Source organism: Engystomops pustulosus, chromosome 5, assembly GCF_040894005.1.
Source record: "Engystomops pustulosus chromosome 5, aEngPut4.maternal, whole genome shotgun sequence".
Classification (NCBI taxonomy): Eukaryota; Metazoa; Chordata; class Amphibia; order Anura; family Leptodactylidae; genus Engystomops; species Engystomops pustulosus.
The window spans coordinates 204,972,419-204,993,877 of NC_092415.1; the positions used below are offsets into that span (position 1 = coordinate 204,972,419).

General features: G+C 48.0%; 1 protein-coding gene across 2 annotated transcripts in view; it reads right to left on the reverse strand.

Annotated features, from left to right (window-relative positions):
* Window positions 1-8,163: 8,163 nt before the first annotated feature.
* LOC140133805 (CTD small phosphatase-like protein) overlaps window positions 8,164-21,459 on the reverse strand; it is a 35,854-nt gene continuing 22,558 nt past the window's right edge. The window contains exons 2-8 of one of the 2 annotated variants that reach the window (XM_072154405.1): window positions 17,812-17,969; window positions 17,184-17,216; window positions 15,843-15,944; window positions 15,346-15,402; window positions 14,256-14,348; window positions 10,697-10,882; window positions 8,164-9,594 (exon numbers count right to left, since the gene is read on the reverse strand). In XM_072154405.1, coding sequence (XP_072010506.1) covers window positions 9,469-9,594; window positions 10,697-10,882; window positions 14,256-14,348; window positions 15,346-15,402; window positions 15,843-15,944; window positions 17,184-17,216; window positions 17,812-17,969 — 755 coding nt within the window. In that variant the 3' untranslated portion in view covers window positions 8,164-9,468. The remainder of the gene's footprint in view (window positions 9,595-10,696; window positions 10,883-14,255; window positions 14,349-15,345; window positions 15,403-15,842; window positions 15,945-17,183; window positions 17,217-17,811; window positions 17,970-21,459) is intronic. The other variant, XM_072154406.1, reaches the window with a different exon arrangement.

Below are 21,459 nucleotides of genomic sequence, written 5' to 3' on the forward strand. Positions count from 1 at the left end.
CCAGGCGTTGGCTCCGCAGGAGTCGGGGCCTCTCCACGTGGCGCCTCCACGTGGGCCCGCGCTACCGGGATGGCAGCCGGGATAGGGACCAGGATCCGCCCGGGAGGAATCGGGTAGTGCGTCACCGTCTGGTAGCAGGTCCGGGTGACGAAAGCCCGAGTAATTCCTCGATGCAGCCGATGTCCAGCGGAAGGTCGTCGGACGGGCTGTGCAGAGACGACCACCATCGTTTCAAAGACTTCGTAGAAGTCTGGTCGCTCCACAGGAGGGAAGGGCGGAGGACCCCACATGATGCAGTCCTCACCGCTCAACATCCACTTGAGAACTGGTGCTTCTCTGAGGCAGGGCAGGACGTCCGCCTCGGGCCAGGGGGTGGAGTCTGAGTCCTTCCCGCCAAGAGCTGTGGCGGGCTCTAATTTTTCCTGCGCCACAGGAGGCGGGGTTCGCGCCATTCGCGCGTGGGTGGAGCTTTGTGCGTCATCTGGATTTCCCGCCAGTGAAGGTTTTGGCGGGCTTGAATTATTTGCTGCGCCACAGTTTCTGAGGTAAAAATCTTCAGGCGCGGCAGCGCCGGATGTAGCAGAGCGGGTACAGTTCTTGCCAGGATTAACCTCTGGAGTGCTGGAGCGACGCTCGGCAGCACGTGGCAGCAGTATCACACAGTTCAGAAACACACAAGTCCTTAGGCCTAAACCCGGATGGCAGCAGGGTTAGGCAGCACAGTCTTTTAATAAAGGAAAGTCTTTAATGCCGTAATAAGGCACAGAAGTAAATATCCTGTTCATGACGCCACTTGCAACATCCCCCACCGGGGCCTAGCCTTAAAGGGGAGGCCTGGAGACAGCCGGGGCCCGTGGTACCGGAGTGGCTGGCGGTTGCGGCCTAAGCACGCTATTGTCACGGTGCTTGGTACGGGGGAACCGGAGGGCTGTCCTACAGCCTGGCAGGTCTCCAGCAGGGTGGTGTTGGCAAGAAATGATGAGGGAGAGGCTGCTATAGCGGATCTCCCTGGGGCAACCCCTTAATGTCCCGAGTGTGAGTCTCTGGGTGATGGACAGGGTGCCGGTGATGAAGGCAGCCGTATTAGCAGGGACCAGACGGAGACAGAAGTTGAAGAAAACAACTTACAGTTCTTTATTTGAACCGCAGGAACCGCAGCAAACGTGCCTTTAACAGGTAGGTAGGGTGCTGAGATGTGAGTTGGAGGGAGCCTCAGGAGATAGTTCACCAGCCTGGATGTAGAGGGCAGGCTGGGAGGCAGCTGTGTCCTGGTAGGAAGCTTCAGCTTGTCCTGTAGGGCTTCAGGTATCACCTTCAAAGGTAAGATGATACCCCTTTTCCTCACTACACTAACTCTAGTCTAATGCTCCACTCTTCAGAGGCAGGGGCTAGGCTCTTCCTGCTCTGGTATGGGCTAGACAGAGATTTACTCACTCGCTCACTACATAGACTGAGAGACTTCTCTCAGTCCAACTCTCTAAGAGTGCTCCAGAACATTCTGGGCCAGAGGTTTTATTACCTCCCTTTGGTCAGGTGGTGGCTGCTCCTCCAATCACATCTCAGCTACAGAGCACAGGATGTAACACAGACATTGGTTGACATAATTACATCATACATTAACATCTGCCTTGCCAGGCAGGATTAACCACTGCAATTTCCCCTTGATCCTATAAGGACCATGTAGTGTAATGTGGTGTTACCTACAGATGGGACGTATTCGCAAGCACTACCTCGCCATTGCATCGGCGAGGGTGTTGCAGTAGTGCTCTGTATTGATAATGATGAACCTCCGAGTCTACCTGAATAGCCACCCTTAAGTATTTCTGAAAGTCCTGATGTATGGGGATGTGGTAATACGCATCGGCTAGATCTATTGAGGCCATGAAACAACCGGGGAACAACAGGTTTACCGCTGATTTCAGGGTTTCCATCTTGAATTTTGGGACCATCAGGAATCTGTTTAGGGGCTTTAGATTTAAAATGACTCTTAATGAACCCCCCGGTTTCTTTACCAGAAACAGATTTGAATAAAATCCCTGGCCCTGTTCGGCAAGCGGAACTTGACACAGTACCTTTTTCTGGATCAGGGTCCGGACTTCTGTAAACATCGCTTCTCTGTTTTCTCTGGAAGCGGGATACGTGATGGCTAATCGAGAGGGAGGAAGAGATAGAAAATCCATCTTGACGCCCTTTTGAACTGTCTGAAGCACCCACTTGCTGCCTGATATCTCCGACCAGGCTTCGAAAAAGTGGGCTAGTCTTCCCCCTACGGGGAGCCTGGCGTCATAAAGCATTTGGTCTCTGACGCTTTGGGTCTCTGGGCTGATTGAACAGGAGTCCTCTGTTTTTTTGAAAGGGTCTGAAATTCTGATTCCTTTCTGCTCCCCTTCTTTGAGATCTCGGCCTCCGAAAGGGACGAAAGGAACTACCCTGGGTAGAGGGAAAAGATTTTACCCTACTCCCTGCATTCTCCAATAATTCCTCTAACACCTTCCCGAATAACAATTTTCCGTCACAAGGGATTCCACATAGTCTGCTCCTCGACCCTATATCCCCTGGCCAATTTTTTAGCCAGAGGGCTCTCCTAGCAGAATTGGACAATGCTGATGACCGAGCAGTGAGTCTAAGGGCATCGACAGAGGCATCTGCTAAAAAGGCGGCCCCCTTCTGCACATTAGAAATTGACAAGGCTAAAGCATCCCTTGGCACCTTATTTTGAATATCTGTTTCTAGCTGATCTAACCAAAACATCATAGAACGGGAAACACAAGCGGCTGCAATATTAGGCTTAAAAGCCGAGGTAGCCGAATCCCAAGATCTTTTAAGAAAACTTTCAATTTTCTTATCCATAGGATCTCTTAGGGAACCTAAATCTTCAAACGGGAGAGAAGACCTGCGACTGACCTTTGCTACAGACGCATCCACTTTAGGAGCAGAGCCCCATGTATTGGATACCTCTGAGTCAAAGGGATACTTCCTCTTCACTGATCTAGGAATATACGATTTCCTATCTGGCTTCTCCCATTCCTTCTGTATTAGGGATGACACTGTCTCATGAAGGGGAAAAGATAATTTATGTCTTTCTTTAAGGCCCTCGAACATAATATCCTGAACGGATTTAGGTTGCTTCTTGTCCTCAATGTCCATAGTCATCCTGACCAATTTAAGAAGACGATCCGAGTCGTCAATATTAAACAGAGGACGCCCTGCATGTTCTACTTCAGAGGCCAGGGAACCTGAATCGCTGACTGAGGCTACACCTTCTTCCTCCGATCCTGACCCTTCTGCAACATATACCGCGGAGGTGCCTGGCTGATCCTGAGTGAGTGGGGGTGGGTTTGACAACTCTCTGGCCTTTTGGACTTCCTCTCTAACCACGCTCCTTAATGATTCCATCCAAACGGCAGATTCCTCAGTTACGATTTTGCCAATACAGGTGTTACAGGTGGCTTTTTCATAACTGGAAGGGAGTTTATGGGCGCAAATTTTACACTCTCTATGGTGCGTCTTACGGGTAGCCTTTTTAGGCCCCTCTTCTCCCTAAGATAGACAAACAATAACACCTGTTATAAGATCAGCACAAAGAAGTAAAAAACACTCACCGCCCTGCAGTATAGTTACCGGGGCTGGAGTCCTGGGTGTATCTGCAAGATCACGTTTGTCTGCCATGCTGCACTACTGACTTGTAACCAGCACTCAGCAGTTTCCACTTATCCTATTTAAACCTCCCGCCAAGTAGGCGTGGCCTCTGACCTACTTCCTGGTCAGGCTGCCAGCGGCGAGAAAAAATATCAAAAGATGATGAAACACAAAAAGAACACACTTTCCTTTTGATTGACTAAAAATTGTGCGCCTCACCGCTCTTGAAGACATGCGGCGCGCTTTACTGTTTGTTCCGAGCGCCACTTCGGGCGCTCGTAGCTGAAACCGGAAGTGACTACGCGTCACTTCCGGTGCGCGCTTAATCACTCACCCCCGTTGCCGGCAGCCGCAGGTTCCTATCAGCTCCGTTCAGACCGCGGTCCTGCACAGCCGGAGGGAGGAAAAAACGGCACAACCTCATCCCCACACCGGAGGATAGAACTGCCGGCGTCCCACACTCCTTTCATGGAGAAGGGTAAGTGAGACACCGCAGGGACACCTTCATCATGGCGTGCTCAGGTCTCCTTCCAAGGACAGGAAACCAAACTGAGGTGGAGTAGGAGGAGCCTCTTTTTATGCTCAGGTTTTCTGTCCTTGGAGGGCGGATCCCTATCTCTCTGGTGGTGCCGTCGTGATGAAGGGGAAAGGTAAATTCTGGATCTGAAACCTGCAGAACTCCTTATACCCATTCCCAGGGGATGTGTCTGGGGAAGAGCCGTGCACAGGTGAGGTCAGGGCTCCGGTCACTTTTCCGGGATTGATGGAGAACGGATGTTATGTGTGACCTCTAGTGATGTCATAGTTGGGGTCCCATTTGTTTGAGCTTCCAATAATCAATCAAACTATTTTCTCTGAAGCAGAGAATATGCATTAATATGGAAGCACTCGGGTCAACTGAGATTGTCAGCTCTATGGCCAACAAAGAGGTCACCCGCTACTTGTGCCTGCACCCTGAGAGGGTCACGTGGTGGTCACACAAAGGCAAGGCTTCAGCTCTTCTTCTGTCCGGCTTCATTTCTAGGGCCCTCCTGGGCAGTTCAGATAAGAAACAAGTTCACAGCAAGACCTTTACCCTGGACAGACCATGAGATAGACATACGGGTGGACATCTTGCTCTTCTTCTGTTCGGCTTCTTCTCTAGGGCCCTCCTGGTCAGTTCACATCGGACTTCGGGTCACAACTAGACATTTTCTGACTTCTACAAGTGTTTCAAAACGCACTGCAACCGCTTCAGAGAGATTTGCCTCATTCAATTGACGTTAACACTTGTGTTTACAAAACGTAAACACTAAAGTTAACACGTGTGGTAACGTCATGTTAACAGATACGTTTGGTAGACGCAAATATTAACATTAATTTAATGAGGCAAATCTCTCTCCAGCCGCTGCAGCGCAGCCTTACGAGCAGCTCATCTTCTGCCGGCTTCTTCTCTAGTGCAGTCCTGGGCAGGTCACAGGTCAAAGCTGGACTAGAAAGTTTTTACCCCCAAAGGGCCACACATCTTATTCTTCTCTAGTGATTCCTGGTCAGTGCACTCCGTAAGAAACGGGGCCAACAATGACAGTCCCCAATACCTCCTACCAAAGTGACCTGTCCCAAGGGTTCATGTGAGGGTCATACAGGGTCACTCATTTCTGCCTCTTTCTCTAGTGCCCTCCTGGTCAGTTCACAAGGTCAATCCTAGACTGTTCCCCATAGTCTTTACCAATGAGGGGGGGGTCATGTAATGGACACATGTTCTTCTCTATGGTAAATGTTCATAGCAAACTTCTCTGCTTGCAGTCACTGAATTGATGCATTCTGGGGGTTTTACACTTCTCTAGGCCTCCTGTTGGATAGTGAACATCTTTGTCTGTCTGTATCTCTTTCTCTGCTTCGGCTCCAGCTTAACCTTTGTCTCTGTCCATGATTATTCCAACAGTCAGACCGATTCCGCATTTAGCGCTCGGGGTGCGTTCACACGTGGCGATAATGAGCGCGTTTCAAACTGCAATGGAGCAGCTGGAGAGAGATTTTCCTAAATAAATGAAATTTACGAAACGCAACCGTCGTAACAAATGCATTCGTTTAACATGATAATGTGTTAACATTTGTGTTTACAAAACCCACATGTAAACGCAATGTTTACAGCTATTTAATTAGGCAAATCTCTCTTCAGCTGCTCCATTGCAGTTTGAAACGCACGCGTTACCGCCGCACGTGACTGCAGCCTCATAAGCTGTAAAGGTGTCTGTGGTGTAACAGCAAGCAGAGATTTTGAAAATGTCAAGAAATTAATATGCAAATTATATGCACTCATTTATTTAAACATAATAATAATACAAAGGTTTCTCTGTATCAGTCGACACGTGTTACACGTTGTGTTTCACCTCCAAGATCTCGCTTTGCTGTCAGTGAATAGAAATCCTGCAACATTAGTTTCAAGCAAATAATTACTTTTTTTTTGTATTGATTTTTTTTTTTTTAAATAAAGGGACAACGTTTGCCCAAAAAAGAGGAAATTCTGAAACAAAAATCCGATTGAGAATCTCTGGGAGTGATGAGCGCAGCCGCAGGATTCTGTTATAACAAGACGATCACTTAAAAAAAAATGTAACCAAAAAAAAATGATATTAATAATATTGATTTCTTGGGAGAAGAGTAACTAAAAATCCATTTTTTCCAACGTTCTGTGCAGACCTGGCGATGGATCCAAGATGGGCGACCTCTGACCTCGTGTAGAACTACAAGTCCCAGGCGACCCCAGGACCGGAGAACTGCGCACTGTCTTCGATTTTATATCTTTGAACCTACATATAATGTGGAATAAGGCGACCTGTACAGTATATTGGCTTGTGCTCCAATCACATCCAGAGCTGCATACAAAACTTTTACCTACTTGCCTATAGTACAACCAATGGCCACATGCAGCTGATTGCAACACATAATAGCAATAGCTGGTAACCTGTCTGCTATTGGTCGGGGGATGTTGGGAGTTGTAGTTTCATGATTATGCCAATACTGAATTGTAACCGCAGCTTTGGAAGGGACTGGAGGAATAAGATGGGATGTAAGGATCTTGCTGTGTATTCCTGAGAACAAATACACAAATGGTGTGGAGGCAGCGGTCTAAGGGCTCTCCACCGACTGTTACACTACAACTCCCAGCAGACCTTGTGTCTGGGGCATGCTGGGGGTTGTAGTATTACAGTCGGAGGTGCCGGGGGCGTGCTCGGAGCTCAGGCACGGTGGCAAAGAACAGTTTCGACAGCCGGAGGTCAACATCGGGGAGTTGGGTTCTTTTCGGAGCAGAATGTACAGAAGCAGCAGTTATATATATATCATAAGCATCCAGCCAATTATACGGCAGAATAAATAGACCCCTCCCCCACCTCCAAATCCCAGGGCCCCCTCCAGACCACACCCACTTATAAGCTGACATTTTCCTTAAAGGGAGCCCTCATCAAATGTAACTGCCACTTAAAACACTCATTCTACTAGTGCAGAACCTCAGGGGCGGAGCTTGACAGAGAATTTCCTGTTCTGTGAGGCTCCGCCCCCCAAGTGCATTATCAGTTTTATATGGAAGAATTTAACATTTTTCACTCATAAGTGTCCAGAATATAAAAAAAAAATGTAAAAACCAATCATGACGACCGTGCTTGTAACACTGACTCGCATCGCTTCAGCAGAGCCGCTTATAGAAGAAAGCAGGGAGATTATTTTAGCAAGAGAGGAACATCTGTATTCTCTCCCAAAAGTCAGAAAACCCCTTTAAAAAGGACATCTACAACCAGGATGAAGGACTGTATGCAAATGAGCCTGACGGGCTTCAAGCCCCATTAACACCTATGGATCCAGGAGCCCCTCAGGCTCATTTGCATACAACCCTTCAGCCTGGTGGGTAAATGCTCTTTAAGATATTCAGTTTCCATAAATATCAGATGAAACATTCATAGTAACAGAGCGGCAGCTACTCCGGTCTGCTCTGCCTACACTAAGCTCCTGAGTTCCCTCTAGTGGTGACTGTACAGTTTAAAGTAAACTGTCTACACTCTGCTTAAGAGCTCCCTCTAGTGGTGACTGTAGGCAGAACACTATCTGCAACTATAGAGATCAAAGTGCAGTCTACACCAAGCTCCTGAGCTCCCTCTAGTGGTGACTGTAGGCAGTGCAGACTCTTTACTTTGAGCTCTACAGTTGCACAAAGAGTCTGCACTGTCTACAGTCACCACTAGATGGAGCTCTTGCACTTAATGTAGACTGCACTTTGAATCTACAGTTGTAAAGAGTCTGTTCTGCCTACAGTCACCACTAAAGGGAGCTCTTAAGCAGAGTGTAGACAGTTTACTTTGAACTCTACAGTCTACCCTAAGCTCCTGAGTTCCCTCTAGTGGTGACTCTAGGCAGAGCAGACTATTTACTTTGAACTCTACACTTAGCTCCCTCTAGTGGCGGCGGAAGATTCTCTTTTTAATCTATGGCTATGGAAAGGAATTTGGAGGTCCAGATCAGTACAATAAAGAGACAATAGAATTACAATAAATTAAATCAGTGCAGATTTTTTTTTTTTTTTAGTTCGCTATACCATTACTTTATAGGGGTTGTAAAGTTTTAAGAAAACATGGCTGCTCCCCCTCCATGCACATTGTTAGGTTTCTGGAACAACTAAGCTCCACTGAAGAGACTAGAGACAAACTGCAATTCCACACACAACCTGTGGGCGCAGGTGGCGCTGTTTTTGGAAGAAAGCAGCCATGTTTTTCCAATCATTTACAAACAAAAAAAAAAAAAAAAAGTTTTTGAAGCCGGACAATCCAATCAGTGTGACAGCTGCAGTCCTCATAGCAGCAAAGTGCAAGGATTTCTTAGAACGGCAGAAAAATTCTTCTCCAAAAAACTGTTTTTGTGGAATTGCGGCCCGAGAAAAAAAAAAAAACAAAAAAAAAAAAAACAACATCTTATGCCGGACATAAAACAGGAAATAAAACACACAGAGCTAAAAGTAATAATATACATCAGTCACAACCAAAAGGAGCAAAAAAAATGGCGGCCAATTGCCCCGAAAACTAGATTTAAAAAAAAAAAAAAAAAAATTAATAAATGAAGGATCTGCAAAAATTCTCTAAAAATATCATGCGGCCGCATCCGGATCTGTAGGTTTAGTAGCCGAGTCCTGGATATAGAAAGTTCTGTTTGTAAAAAGAGGACAAGGTGTTTGTAAATTTTTGTAAATTAGTTTTTTTCTGTAAGTAGAAAAAGTTGTGTTTTTTTTTTTTGTTTTTTTAATTTAAATCAAACACTTGAAAAGGCACTTCATTCTGTAGGGAAGGGGGAGGGGAGGGGGACAAAAAGAAAATCACACCCCTGAGGCAGGTCAACTGCCCCGGGGAGGGGTAAATGTCTGCATAGAGAGTATGGGGGCGGAGCCAAAGCTTAGGGTAAAGGGGCGGGGGGGGGGGGGTTACATCCTTTGTAAAATGTATTGAAACATTTTTTTTTTCCTTTTAAAAAAAGCCTGAAAAGTTCTTATCTGTATGAAAATTAGTGAAAAGCGGTTTAAAAAATATCTAGCTTTTTTTTTTCTCCTTCGTATTTCCAAGTCCGTTGTTGTTGAACTCTTTCAACGAATCAAATATAAAAGAAAAAAAGTGCCCTTTCACACTGATATTGGGGGGCGGGGCCTCTTCAGGACTAATCTCCTCCTCCGCCATACTCCACCCCCTTCGCCGTGGCACCAGATGAGCATCTTCCTTCATGAGTCACGAGGGCGGAGCTCAAACAGGGAGTCCAATGAGGGGCAGCTGTGGGACAGAGCCGTGTCCACCGGGGGGCGCTCCATGGGGGCTACCTATTGCAGAGCTTATTAAGCATATTGTAAACGTTCTCTTCTTTACTCAATCCTTCAAAGAACGGAATCAGATCAAGCAACTCTGTGTCGGCCATGTCATCAAACCAGGACTGCACCGGGACCTGCGCCAGGGGAGGGGAAACAATACACAAAAATATTACCCACAATCATCTAACACCCACCCCCTATAAGATGGCTAAAGTTTATAGGAATAAAAAAAAAAAAAATCTATGTGCGGGATTGACTTGGAGCCAACAGTCACAGCAACCGCCCAAAGTGGCCAATAGTCACAGCAACCCCCCCCCAAAGTGGCCAACAGTCACAGCAACCCCCCCCTCAAAGTGGCCAACAGTCACAGCAACCCCCCCCCCCCCCCAAAGTGGCCAACAGTCACAGCAACCCCCCCCCCCCACAGTAGCCAACAGTCACAGCGACCCCCCCACAGTAGCCAACAGTCACAGCGACCCCCCCCCACAGTAGCCAACAGTCACAGCGACCCCCCCCCCACAGTAGCCAACAGTCACAGCGACCCCCCCCACAGTAGCCAACAGTCACAGCGACCCCCCCCCACAGTAGCCAACAGTCACAGCGACCCCCCCCCACAGTAGCCAACAGTCACAGCGACCCCCCCCCACAGTAGCCAACAGTCACAGCGACCCCCCCCCCACAGTAGCCAACAGTCACAGCGACCCCCCCCCACAGTAGCCAACAGTCACAGCGACCCCCCCCCACAGTAGCCAACAGTCACAGCGACCCCCCCCCCAGTAGCCAACAGTCACAGCGACCCCCCCCCCACAGTAGCCAACAGTCACAGCGACCCCCCCCACAGTAGCCAACAGTCACAGCGACCCCCCCCCAGTAGCCAACAGTCACAGCAAACCCCCCCACAGTAGCCAACAGTCACAGCGACCCCCCCCCACAGTAGCCAACAGTCACAGCGACCCCCCCACAGTAGCCAACAGTCACAGCGACCCCCCCCCCCAGTAGCCAACAGTCACAGCGACCCCCCCCCCCCAGTAGCCAACAGTCACAGCGCAGCGTGATTTTTCTCCACTATACACCAGCCATAGCGCTGTACACTCTATAGTGGCTGTGCTTGGTATTGCAGCTTGTAACAAAGCGGCCATGTGACCGATCTGGTTCTGCATATGGGACCCATCACCCACTGGATCCTGATATTCTTTCCCCTCCCCATTAACCCCTCTATGACCAGGGGCCTCTTACCGCGTTTTCGGGATGGAAGATGTACGATGCGGGCGAGTTGTCCACGATGATGACTTTACTCAGTTCTCTTCCCAGGCGGCTCAGATCTTTCACGTAGTTTCCTCGGTGGAACACGCAGGATTCTCTGAAGAGTCGCGCCTTAAAGACGCCCCAAGGGTCCAGCAGGTCGGCCACGGGGTCCGCGTACTGAAGGAGGAGACACAGAGCAAAGACATTAAAAAAAGCAACATTTGTGCTGGATACAGATTTGGAGGAGGAGACGCCACACCCTTAGTCTGTCCTCTCTTCATATACTGTGTAGTGTTCTCTGTTATCAGCCAGTTCATGTTAAATATAGTTCTCTATGGAGATGAATGGTCAGGCCAATCCTCTAATTCCTCCTGAAATGTAATGTTAGTTGGGCTGCGATCTCCACCAATCAATGTTAGCAGAGTCAATGGTAACGCCCAATTGTCAGTTTATGCATTAGACAGGGGGGAATAAGAGGAACAGAGGAAATGCAGGATCGCTAAGAAAAAGACATTTCATTAGGAATATAAGACGTGTCGCAGGAGGAGAATGACCCCCACAAGTGCCCGCGCCGAGCTCATACTTGTCACATGACCACAGGGCGTTTATAAAGGGAAACATTCAGATATTTCTAGTTTTGGGCGATGGATTCGCCACCTGGATGACAACTACAGCTCGCAGGAATCGTAACGGAAGGTGTGCTGCCAGGGCATGCTGGGGGTTGTAGTCCCCCGCCACTGGAAGCGTCGATCTGCACAAAACATACAATATACAGGATGACAAAAACTGGATTATTACACAAACTAAAAATTAGCTTCATCTTCAAGATCTCTGCTATCTGTCAGTGAACATAGTGATGTGTAGCCTGCGGGCAGGACTGCCTTGCAAGGATTTGCTACATTGTATCTGGTCTAGACCAATCCTGTGCGACCTCTCTCCAGCCCTGGACGTTTGTTACAATGTATCAGTTTGGAATCCAGACTGGATACAACTTAAAAGGGCATTTACCACCAGGATGAAGGACTGTATGCAAATGAGTCTGAGGGGCTCCAGGTTCCATTTACACCTATGGAACCTGGAGCCCCTCAGACTCATTTGCATACAGTCCTTCATCCTGGTGGTAAATGCCCTTTTAAGTTGTATCCAGTCTGGATTCCAATGAGTCTGAGGGGCTCCAGGTTCCATAGGTGTAAATGGAGCCTAAAGCCCCTCAGGCTCATTTGCATAGAGTATTTCATCCTGGTGGTAGATGTCCTATAAACAGATCCTCAGATGCGAGACCCACATGTGACCATTGAGGCCAGTGATTGGCTGCAGCATTCCCGGGATCCTCACTCTTTGTTCACTGACAGAAAGCAACAAGACTCCGCTCCGCCGTATGTGCCACAGGCTCCACTCGCTTCTTCCATCGAATTAGCTCAGTAATCAGGATGGTGTGTCCAAAATCATCAGACGAGAGCTAGATCGCCCCCTACTGTACAAGTCTCATCACAAAGCAAAGGCCTCCATCCCACTAATCACACAGCATCATACATCCACATTTTAGGGATGCAGGTTATTAGGAGTACGAGTTTTCCTGTTTTACCCCAACAGTGCCGCTCTAGTCCATTGGCAACGCCTGGTACTGCAACACAACCAGTCTATGGCCTAGAGGGAGAGTCTCTAATGATCCCCAATGAATCATACATCCACATTGTACCATCGGAGGAATTACAGCAGCAGCTCCCACCACATTTCATTTGTCCGTTCCTCTGTTGTTCCTCCTAAAAATTCAATTGTTTTCCCTTCTTTACTTTGCCGATTTATGGGATAGGTCATTAACCATCGAAATGCTGGGAAGCCGATATTTAGAGAGACTGTCGCAAGATTTTGCCCCCTTAAAATAATAGCACCCAGAATCAGATGGTTAACGTGGGAACTGGATCTTTAATCTCCGGTTCTGAAGATCCAAGAACCAGAATCCTGATGCAATTTGAAAGATGAAATCCTCAGCTTTAACATGAAAACTTTGCATGTTGCTAGGTCCAACAGAACACAAGTTGGGGGGAGGGGGGGGGGGCGGAAGTGACACCAGCCAGTGCAGCCTCTAAAACTTGACTCATCTCTGGTAAAATGACTCTTCTCTGGTAAAATGACTCTTCTCTGGTAAAATGACTCTTCTCTGGTAAAATGACTCTTCTCTGCTCATTGTCACATGACTCTGGAGAACATTTTTTAAATAGGTACACAGGTGAGATTTTATATAAAAAAAAGGGACTTCCTGCGGGGGCGGACACAATTTCATCCCCTACCTCAGCTCCTGGTTGCTGAGCAATATTAGCGAGATGGAAAACCCCTTGGCCGCCGCTGACCGTGTCACCAAGTAACATTGCCAAGAGGTGTAACAGAGGAACAGTCACAGACTAGTAATGAGTGAGTATTAAAGGGGCGTTTCCATATAAATTGCTCTGGGTTTTCTAGATCTCTGCTTGCTGTCAGTCAATAGGAAGCTTTATTTCCAGTGGACAGACATCGGACCATGATCACACAGTTGCGCAGCTGGTCCCAGACCGCGCGGGTGTCCAAGCTTTCTATAGAATGACAGCAAGCAGAGATCTAGAAACAGAGAAATGAATACAGGAAGTAGATTATTAAAACAATTTTTCATTTGTTTTCATGCAAACAATAACATCAATTTGCTGAAATCAGACACATAATGATGGATCCTTTAAAGGAATCTACTACCAGGATGAAAGACTGTATGCAAATGAGCCTGATGGGCTGCAGGCTACATTAACACCTATGAAGCCTGGAGCCCCTCAGGCTCATTTGCATACAGTCCTTCATCCTGGTGGTACATTCCTTTTAAGCTTCAACCTCCAAACAGGATGACCCCCACTTGCAGTACACCCTCCATTCACACGGACCCCCCCTCCCACCCCCTATTTCCCGTGTTTGCTACACAGGTACTTGTATAAAAAAATTTAAAAAATTTTTAAAAAGTTACAATAATTACTGAACTATTTACAAGCAACTAATGTGCGGCTACTAGCGGTAGGGAAGGGGTTGAGGGGTCCCAGAAGTGATCAGGACCAAGCATGCGATTTAACACTACGTTGCCCGTGGGCACCGCTACTCGATCCAAAAAGCAGTGGCCCGACCAGGAGGCGGAAAGAAGGCCCCGGGCCGCTAGGGGGCGCTACTACTACAACCATGGTAACTGGATAGGTCCGGCTTCATGAGCTGTTTCATGGAAGCCACATCATGAGCTGAGCCCATATGTGGGGGGGGACGTTACCATGGTGGGGGGAGGGGGTGGTGGTCAGGAGGGGGGACACTTACCCAACAAGCTAGCAGAAAGCACAAAGACAGACTGGTGGACAAAAGAAGCAAGAAGAAAAGGGAGAAAACGTAAGACAGATTCTGAAAAACACTTCCCTCCCTCCTCTAGATACAAAAAATAAATAAATCACAAAAAGAATAAAAAACAAAAAACACACAAAAAAAAAAAAAAAAAAATCGACACGTAACGAGGGGCCGGGGAGGGGCCGGTTGGGACGGCTGCACACACCTTGGCCAGGCTCGCCGTGAACAGGACGCACTCAAACAGCTCGCCCATCTTCTGCAGGAACTCGTCCACGTGCGGCCGCTTCAACACGTACACCTACAGGGGGCGACACCCAACACACAAACACTTCAGAAAAAGTTTAGACCTCGAAGGAAATCTACCATCAAAAAAACTAAATCCATCCCGATACACCAGGGACATTACTCATAGATCCAGGCACCGGGACTGTAATATCTGTTATCCATGGCCTCCTGCTTTCTAAAAATCAACTTGGGGAGTTACCAGAGCCCCTCTGTGATGCAGCTTCGCTAAATGTTACACTGTGCAGGAGCATTCCCCCACCCGCTGAGTGAGATTGCATCAGGGAAGTGCTGAGGAGGAGGGAAAGGCAGTGTAACACCCTGTTAACTTACAGCAAGGAGGGGCTCTGGTAACACCCCTGGGAGCATTTCTTATTAGCATAGTTTTAATAGTTGATTTTAGAAGGAAGGAGGGCGTAGATAACAAATATAAGCAGATTACCACAGTCCCGGTGCCCGGATCTATGAGTAATGTCCCTGGTTTATGATGGATTCTGATGGTCAACAGCTTGGAGTAAAGATCCGATTTCAACATACAAGAAAAGGAATTACTGGCAGATTTTAGGTTAAAAAACAGGAAAAACACAATTCAAATCCAATTTTCTTCTTCAAATCTGATTAGTCTTCTATGTATGAGTCACGCGTCTGTACAACATGGCTTCTTCCTGATGCAAGTAATCGAGGATAGGCCCGGCAGAGAGAGAACAGCCTATCCTGGATTACTTGAACCAGGCCGACGCCGATCCAGGATCCGCCTTCTTCTTTCTTCCTATCAGAAGCTTCTGGACTGGACAAAAAAAGATGGAAAAAAACTGACAAATCTATAAAAAAATAATAACGACAATAATTATGAAAAATAACATAAGGAAGAACATTTGTACAACAATGAAATACTCCGAACAGATCCTCATGGGCGGGGCATAAGTCATACTCCTGTGTAATGCTCCACCCCCTCGGATCTGCACTAACCCCCCCCCCCCAATTAGACCTGGAGCGACTGCACAGCCACATACCTGATGAATTGTTCCGTCGATTTCAACTGGGACAATGAAGTCGGCATTATTAATAGGCTGGAGGAGACAAAAAATAAATAAAAACACCCAATTATGGAGGAATAGGAGAGCACACATAATACTTCTGAATGTGAAAACACAACGGATACGACATGAAGCATCTGCCTGGTCATGTGAAAGCAACACAATACGGCCAGACAACTGGCTCCAGTCTCCGCTCAGTGGTGAGGTTATGGAACTGCATCTCAGCTCCCATTCAGGTCAATGAGAGCCGAACTGTAGTTACAGAACTCAGCCACTACACAGAGGACGGAGCTGCTCTTCAGACTTAGAGCTGTGGGACTGGACTATGCACTCATCCTGGAAGAAACTTTTAAATATAGTCTGTAAAGAGGCAGAGGAATAACTAAAAACTTTGGACAACCAAAGATGGTAAAACTATGGATCCATGGAGAGAAGATCTAGGGGAGGGGTGCAGCACGTGGGAGAGATCGTACCTTAAATGAGCTGTGCACGAGGGTCTCGTCCAGGTCAATGACCACACACATCTTCCCATAATCGGACGCCTTCAGCTCTGGAAGGAGGTATTTCGTAGGTGGCTAAAAAAAGGAAAAGAAAACAAAGAACGTAGAGTTAAAGGGGCGGGGAGCTCTATATACACGTATCCTAGTCTGCTCCGCTCTTATTCTCTATACATCCAATATTCCGCTGATGCCAGGAATCCAGGGACTCTGCTGATACATTTACATACCGGTGGATACTATATGACAAAAGCAACAGCGGCTGTGTATACATCAATGATAGCGCCCCCTAGTGGTGGCTGCAGACATGCAGAGTTTTATCATGTACATCTCTGCATAAAGCGCTTCACACGCCGCAGCATTGTCTCCATTGCCACTTCAGTCTTGCGCTCAATTTGAAGTCACATTTTCGAGGTTTTCACGTTCCCACTCCTAACCCAGTTACTATCCCTTTTACCCCCCCTACCCCACACCGTGATAAAAATTGTCCCCTTTCCCGCTTCTCTCACGGAAGTCCTCCATCAAAGTAAGGGCTCATTCACACGTCCGCTATGGGGGCAGTGATCTGGTGGCATGATTGGCGAACAGATCACACACCCCATAGACTTCTATGGCTCCCGGTGACAGTGCGGTAAGCCATTCAGTTGCCTATGGAGGGAGAAGGGGTTAATAGGGCCCCCCCCCCCTCCTGGTCCTGTGCTCGCCCTGGGTCCGGGGGCATGCACACCGCCGTAGGGATGTATCCTAAGAAGCATTGTCCCAATTCAGACTCTCACCCAGCAGCATTGTCCCTCTTCCCACCCGCCCCCTATCAAAAGCAGTATTACACCCCTCCCCAATATTGAGGCAGCTTCCGAAATCATATTTTCCTGTCAAAAGCTGCAGAACTGTCCCCAATGTCACTTTTACCCCACAACCTGCAGGATTGTCCCCCTTCCCATCACTCGGAACAGTCCATCTTCTTACTCATTCCGGGCATCGAATTCCCTTTCCAAACCCTCTACTTTCCCAGCTGTCGCAGCACCGTCTCTTCCTCCCTGAGAACACTCAGCTGAGCTAGAGGGTGAAGGACCTGCACTACTGGTCACATGACCACGGGTTCCTGGACACTGCAGAGATTATGTTATCGTTGAATCTGTCCAGCAGAGGGCGCCCAGGACTGCCCCGTACACAAGAGTAAAACCTACAAACCTATAACCCCACCAACCAAAATAATACAGAGTTATCTGCCTTCAGGGATGGAGGATGGAATAAAAAGACGACAAAACACAAAAGTAAAAGAAAATAAAAGGAAGGAGGGAGAAATAAAATACATACACTGGGAATGGGAATGACCTGCGTCTGATCGCCCTAAGAGAGAAAAGCAGAAAGAAAACAGTTACTACGAGATCTACAAGAGAAGGGGGGACCCCGGGGTATAAGGTCAGAGGACGGAGCACTCGTCTCCATCTACCAGGTTGATTTGACATCTGTTTTCAAGATCTCCGCTTGCTGCCTGGGGGTAGGAGCTTTCACTGTATGTTCCGTCACAGCGGAGGCTTTGGTGCAATTGTGTCCAGTTCAATTCCCTTCTTGTACCGATATATTGTTACAATGCATCAGTGCAATTCAGGGCTGCATACAACTGTAACAAACGCTCAGCTGTGAGAAGCGATGGGTCTGTAGCATCTGCTGTCTGTAAGGGACTAGAATATTCATTTTTTTTACATCACCTCCAGACCTGAAGTCGCTTGCTTGTCTTTGTTACAATGTGTCAGTGCAGGTAAAAAAGTGACAGTGAATGTTGCATTCAGAATAGATGACAAGTGTAGCTTTGGGAAGTATCGGTACTCCATAGGTTTACAGCAAGCAGAGATCTTGGAATTGATAAAGATGTGTAACAAAGAGCAGCTTGTCCCCTTGTTCATGCAGTAATCACCCCCATGTACATTTGGGGGGTCCTCACCTTGGGAACGCCGCCATTTTCTTCCACCAGCGGAGGCAGGGGGCTGCTGTTGTTGTTGGAGGCCGGGGGCTCGACGTTGTAGCTCCGGAAACAGCAGAATAAGGAACTGAAGATGCTTCTGTCCCGCTGCTTCTTCAGGCTGATATTGCATTGTGATACTGGAAGGGAAGAGACAAGATCATTAACAAGACGGCAAGGAGAGACGTATGCTACAGCTATCTGCACCTCAAGGGTTAAAGGGAACCGGTCAGCAGCGGCAACCATACAGACTGCAGCCAGTGTTATGTATGGTCCCTGGAGAGATGTGTGATCAGACCTTTCTGCATGTTGTTAGTAGCAGCAGGACTGTGATATATGGATTTACATTCCAGGATTGTAACTTCTCCAAGAGCACTGGGGGCTTCTCCTCACACTGCTGTGCTCTGCACATTCACCTCCCCCAAGAAAAAGCTGTAATGCATCTGGAGAAGACAAAAGCCTGGAATATAAATCCATATATCACAGTCCTGCAGCTACTAACAACATACACATAGGTCTGAGTACACATCTCTCCAGGAACAATAACCCTGCAGTGTGCGGGGGTCACGCCTGCTGACAGGTTCCCTTTAATGATGTATTAGGTGCACGTCCTCATCCATGTGCACAGTACTTCTGCAGGTATATAGTATGGCCGCATTGTATAGCTATTCCGCTGCTGGTCAGTAGGTGGTGCTGTTGCCTCGCTCATCTGTCGTGTATATGGGGGGGCACATACTTATAATCGCTGATGTCTTATTTATATTTCCATCTGGAGTCAAACAAAGCAGTGAAGCGGAAGCAGGAAGGAAAGTGAGGATAGCCCTGCCTGCCGGGGTCACCGGGGCCCCACTACACCCGAGGGGGGGAGGGGTGCATTATCTACACCAGGGCTCTCTAATCTACCGCAACAACACTGCTGGGAGTTGTAGTGCTCCAACAGATCACAGATTTGGACAATAGTCTGCTGCTTTATCCTACCATTATCGCAGGACTACAACTCCCAGCATATCAGCGTCACACTGAGGGGCACCCACTATGGCAGGACTACAACTCCCAGCATATCAGCTTCACACTGAGGGGCACCCACTATGGCAGGACTACAACTCCCAGCATATCAGCTTCACACTGAGGGGCACCCACTACGGCAGGACTACAACTCCCAGCATATCAGCTTCACACTGAGGGGCACCCACTATGGCAGGACTACATCTCCCAGCATATCAGCGTCACACTGAGGGGCACCCACTACGGCAGGACTACATCTCCCAGCATGCCAACAAAAGGACGGCACTAGCTTTATGGGGGTCAATATGGGGCGCGTCACGCTAAGGTGACCCATTGTACCCCAGATATAATGGAACACCCCCTTCCCCGAAAAAGAGCCTGAAGTCACCCCGTCTACACCAGATATAACACAAGACTGAACACCATATATAAGGGTGCATCCCCCCAGATGTAGAGCCAGAGGTCACCCATATAACCCAGATATAACACAAGACTGAACACCATATATAAGGGTGAATCCCCCCAGATGTAGAGCCTGAGGTCACCCATATAACCCAGATATAACACAAGACTGAACACCATATATAAGGGTGCATCCCCCCAGATATAGAGCCAGAGGTCACCCCTCTAACCCAGATATAACACAAGGCTGGACCCCCTCAGATGTAGAGCCAGAGGTCACCCCCTTTACACCAGATATAACATGAAGCTAAACCCCAGAGAGAAGACAACACCCCCTCCCCCAAATATAGAGCCTGAGGTCACCCCCTCTTCCCCAGATACAGATCCGGAGATCACCCCCTCCAGGATGATAGGATGAGATACACGGCTCAGCAGACAGTATCTCTCATGAAAGGATTAGATACACAGCATGTCACAGGACAGGCTTAGATACGTCTGAGCCCGGGTTTATCCCTGGATTCTTGGCTCGGCTCTGGCACCAGTCATAGGTGCCGTCCAGTTACTTTCTACCCATCTATATACAGGCAGTCCCCGGGTTAAATACAAGATAGGGTCTGTAGGTTTGTTCTTAAGTTGAGTTTGTATGCAAGTCGGAACTGTATATTTTATCATTGTAATCCCAGCCAGAACTTTTTTGGTCTCTGTGACAATTGGATTTTAAAAATGTTGGGTTGTCATAAGAATCAGGATTAACAAATAACTGTTACAGCTGATTATTGTAGCCTAGGACTAAAGTACAGTAATTACCAATATCCAGAGGTCCGTATGCAAGTCAGGTGTTCTTAAGTAGGTCAGGTGTTCTTAAGTAGGGGACCGCCTGTAAAGCTTATCGGAACCACATCTAGCGCTCACATCCACCCACACGTGGCCTATGGGGACGCAGCACATCGCTCCTGCAGAGCACTGTGTGAACAGGACCAGACAACGCTCCTAGATCGCTACTCATCTGGCAAATCCAAAACACGTAAAATCTTCGGCATGCTGGGAGTTGTAGTTATAAAGCAAACGGAGATCCAAAAGGTTGAGGAAACGGATCTGCAGAGCATATACGTGACTGTTCCCCTTTAAGGGCGGATACATTGTATCCAGCAGAACACAACAATGTATCCAATGTCTCCACTCCTGACACTGCTGACGGATCGAGGTTTAATCTGTGCCTCTTGCGCCACACGAAGGAGCGGGCGCTGCCAACGAAGCCGTGGCGGGGACACGGAGACCTGGAGGTCCGCCAACGGCCTTTGTGCTTTCCCACAGAGTAAAGCGATCCGGCTCAGGATCCTCCGCTGCTCCAACAGAGTAACAGGATCCGGCCAAGGCTCAGGAACATTCTCATCAATGTGACAGCTACATAATGGCACCGGAGCAGCCCTTAAAGGGGCCACGACCCAAAGTCCTCATCCACGAGCGGCTGATAGCAGAGATTGTGATCATACAGGGGCTGGAGAGCTGTCCAATGCATCTATAGACCAGTCTGTAGTCATGGAGACTCATGGCTCTGCATAGGAGCTGAATACACTGAACGGTAGGAAGGGATCTAGTTACCAGGTTCGGGCTCCTAAATCAGGAGCGTGGGAAAAGGAACTGGTTTTTAGCATTGATCTATAAACTCTGCATAGCTTACCGTTTTGAGTATGCAGCTCCTATGCACAACAGTGCAGAAAAAAAAAAAGTTCCAACGCTGAAATACAGGATTTCGCCCAACGGGTTTTCTTTACTCCCAAATTATAAACACCTGGATATGGCCGAACACCTCAGAGAGCGACCTACGGCACACACCTTGATCGTGCTGCATTACTGCAAATACGGGAAACTCAAACATTTGAGGACCCTAAACCAGCTGCAGGTCCTAAAACAAAGAGCCCAGTCCCATTGGATGCCGCAATCAGCTGATGTTTAGCTCTGCTGGCATCATATAGGCGGCGTGGGTGGCCACCCAGTGCCCGAGGCTTCTACGGGGAACCTAAACCACCCTCCAAGTTTGTATCATCTCTATAGGGCAGTATCAGAGAAGGAAATCCAGATAAAAGTGCGCTGGCTGTACACTCCTCTACAAGAGCCCCTCCAGGACCTTTGAAGGGCCTCCAAATGTCTTTAAAAGAGCAGAACTAAAAGCAAACAGAATGGACCCCAGAGGAAGCTTGGTACTGTGTGGTAGGCAGTAAA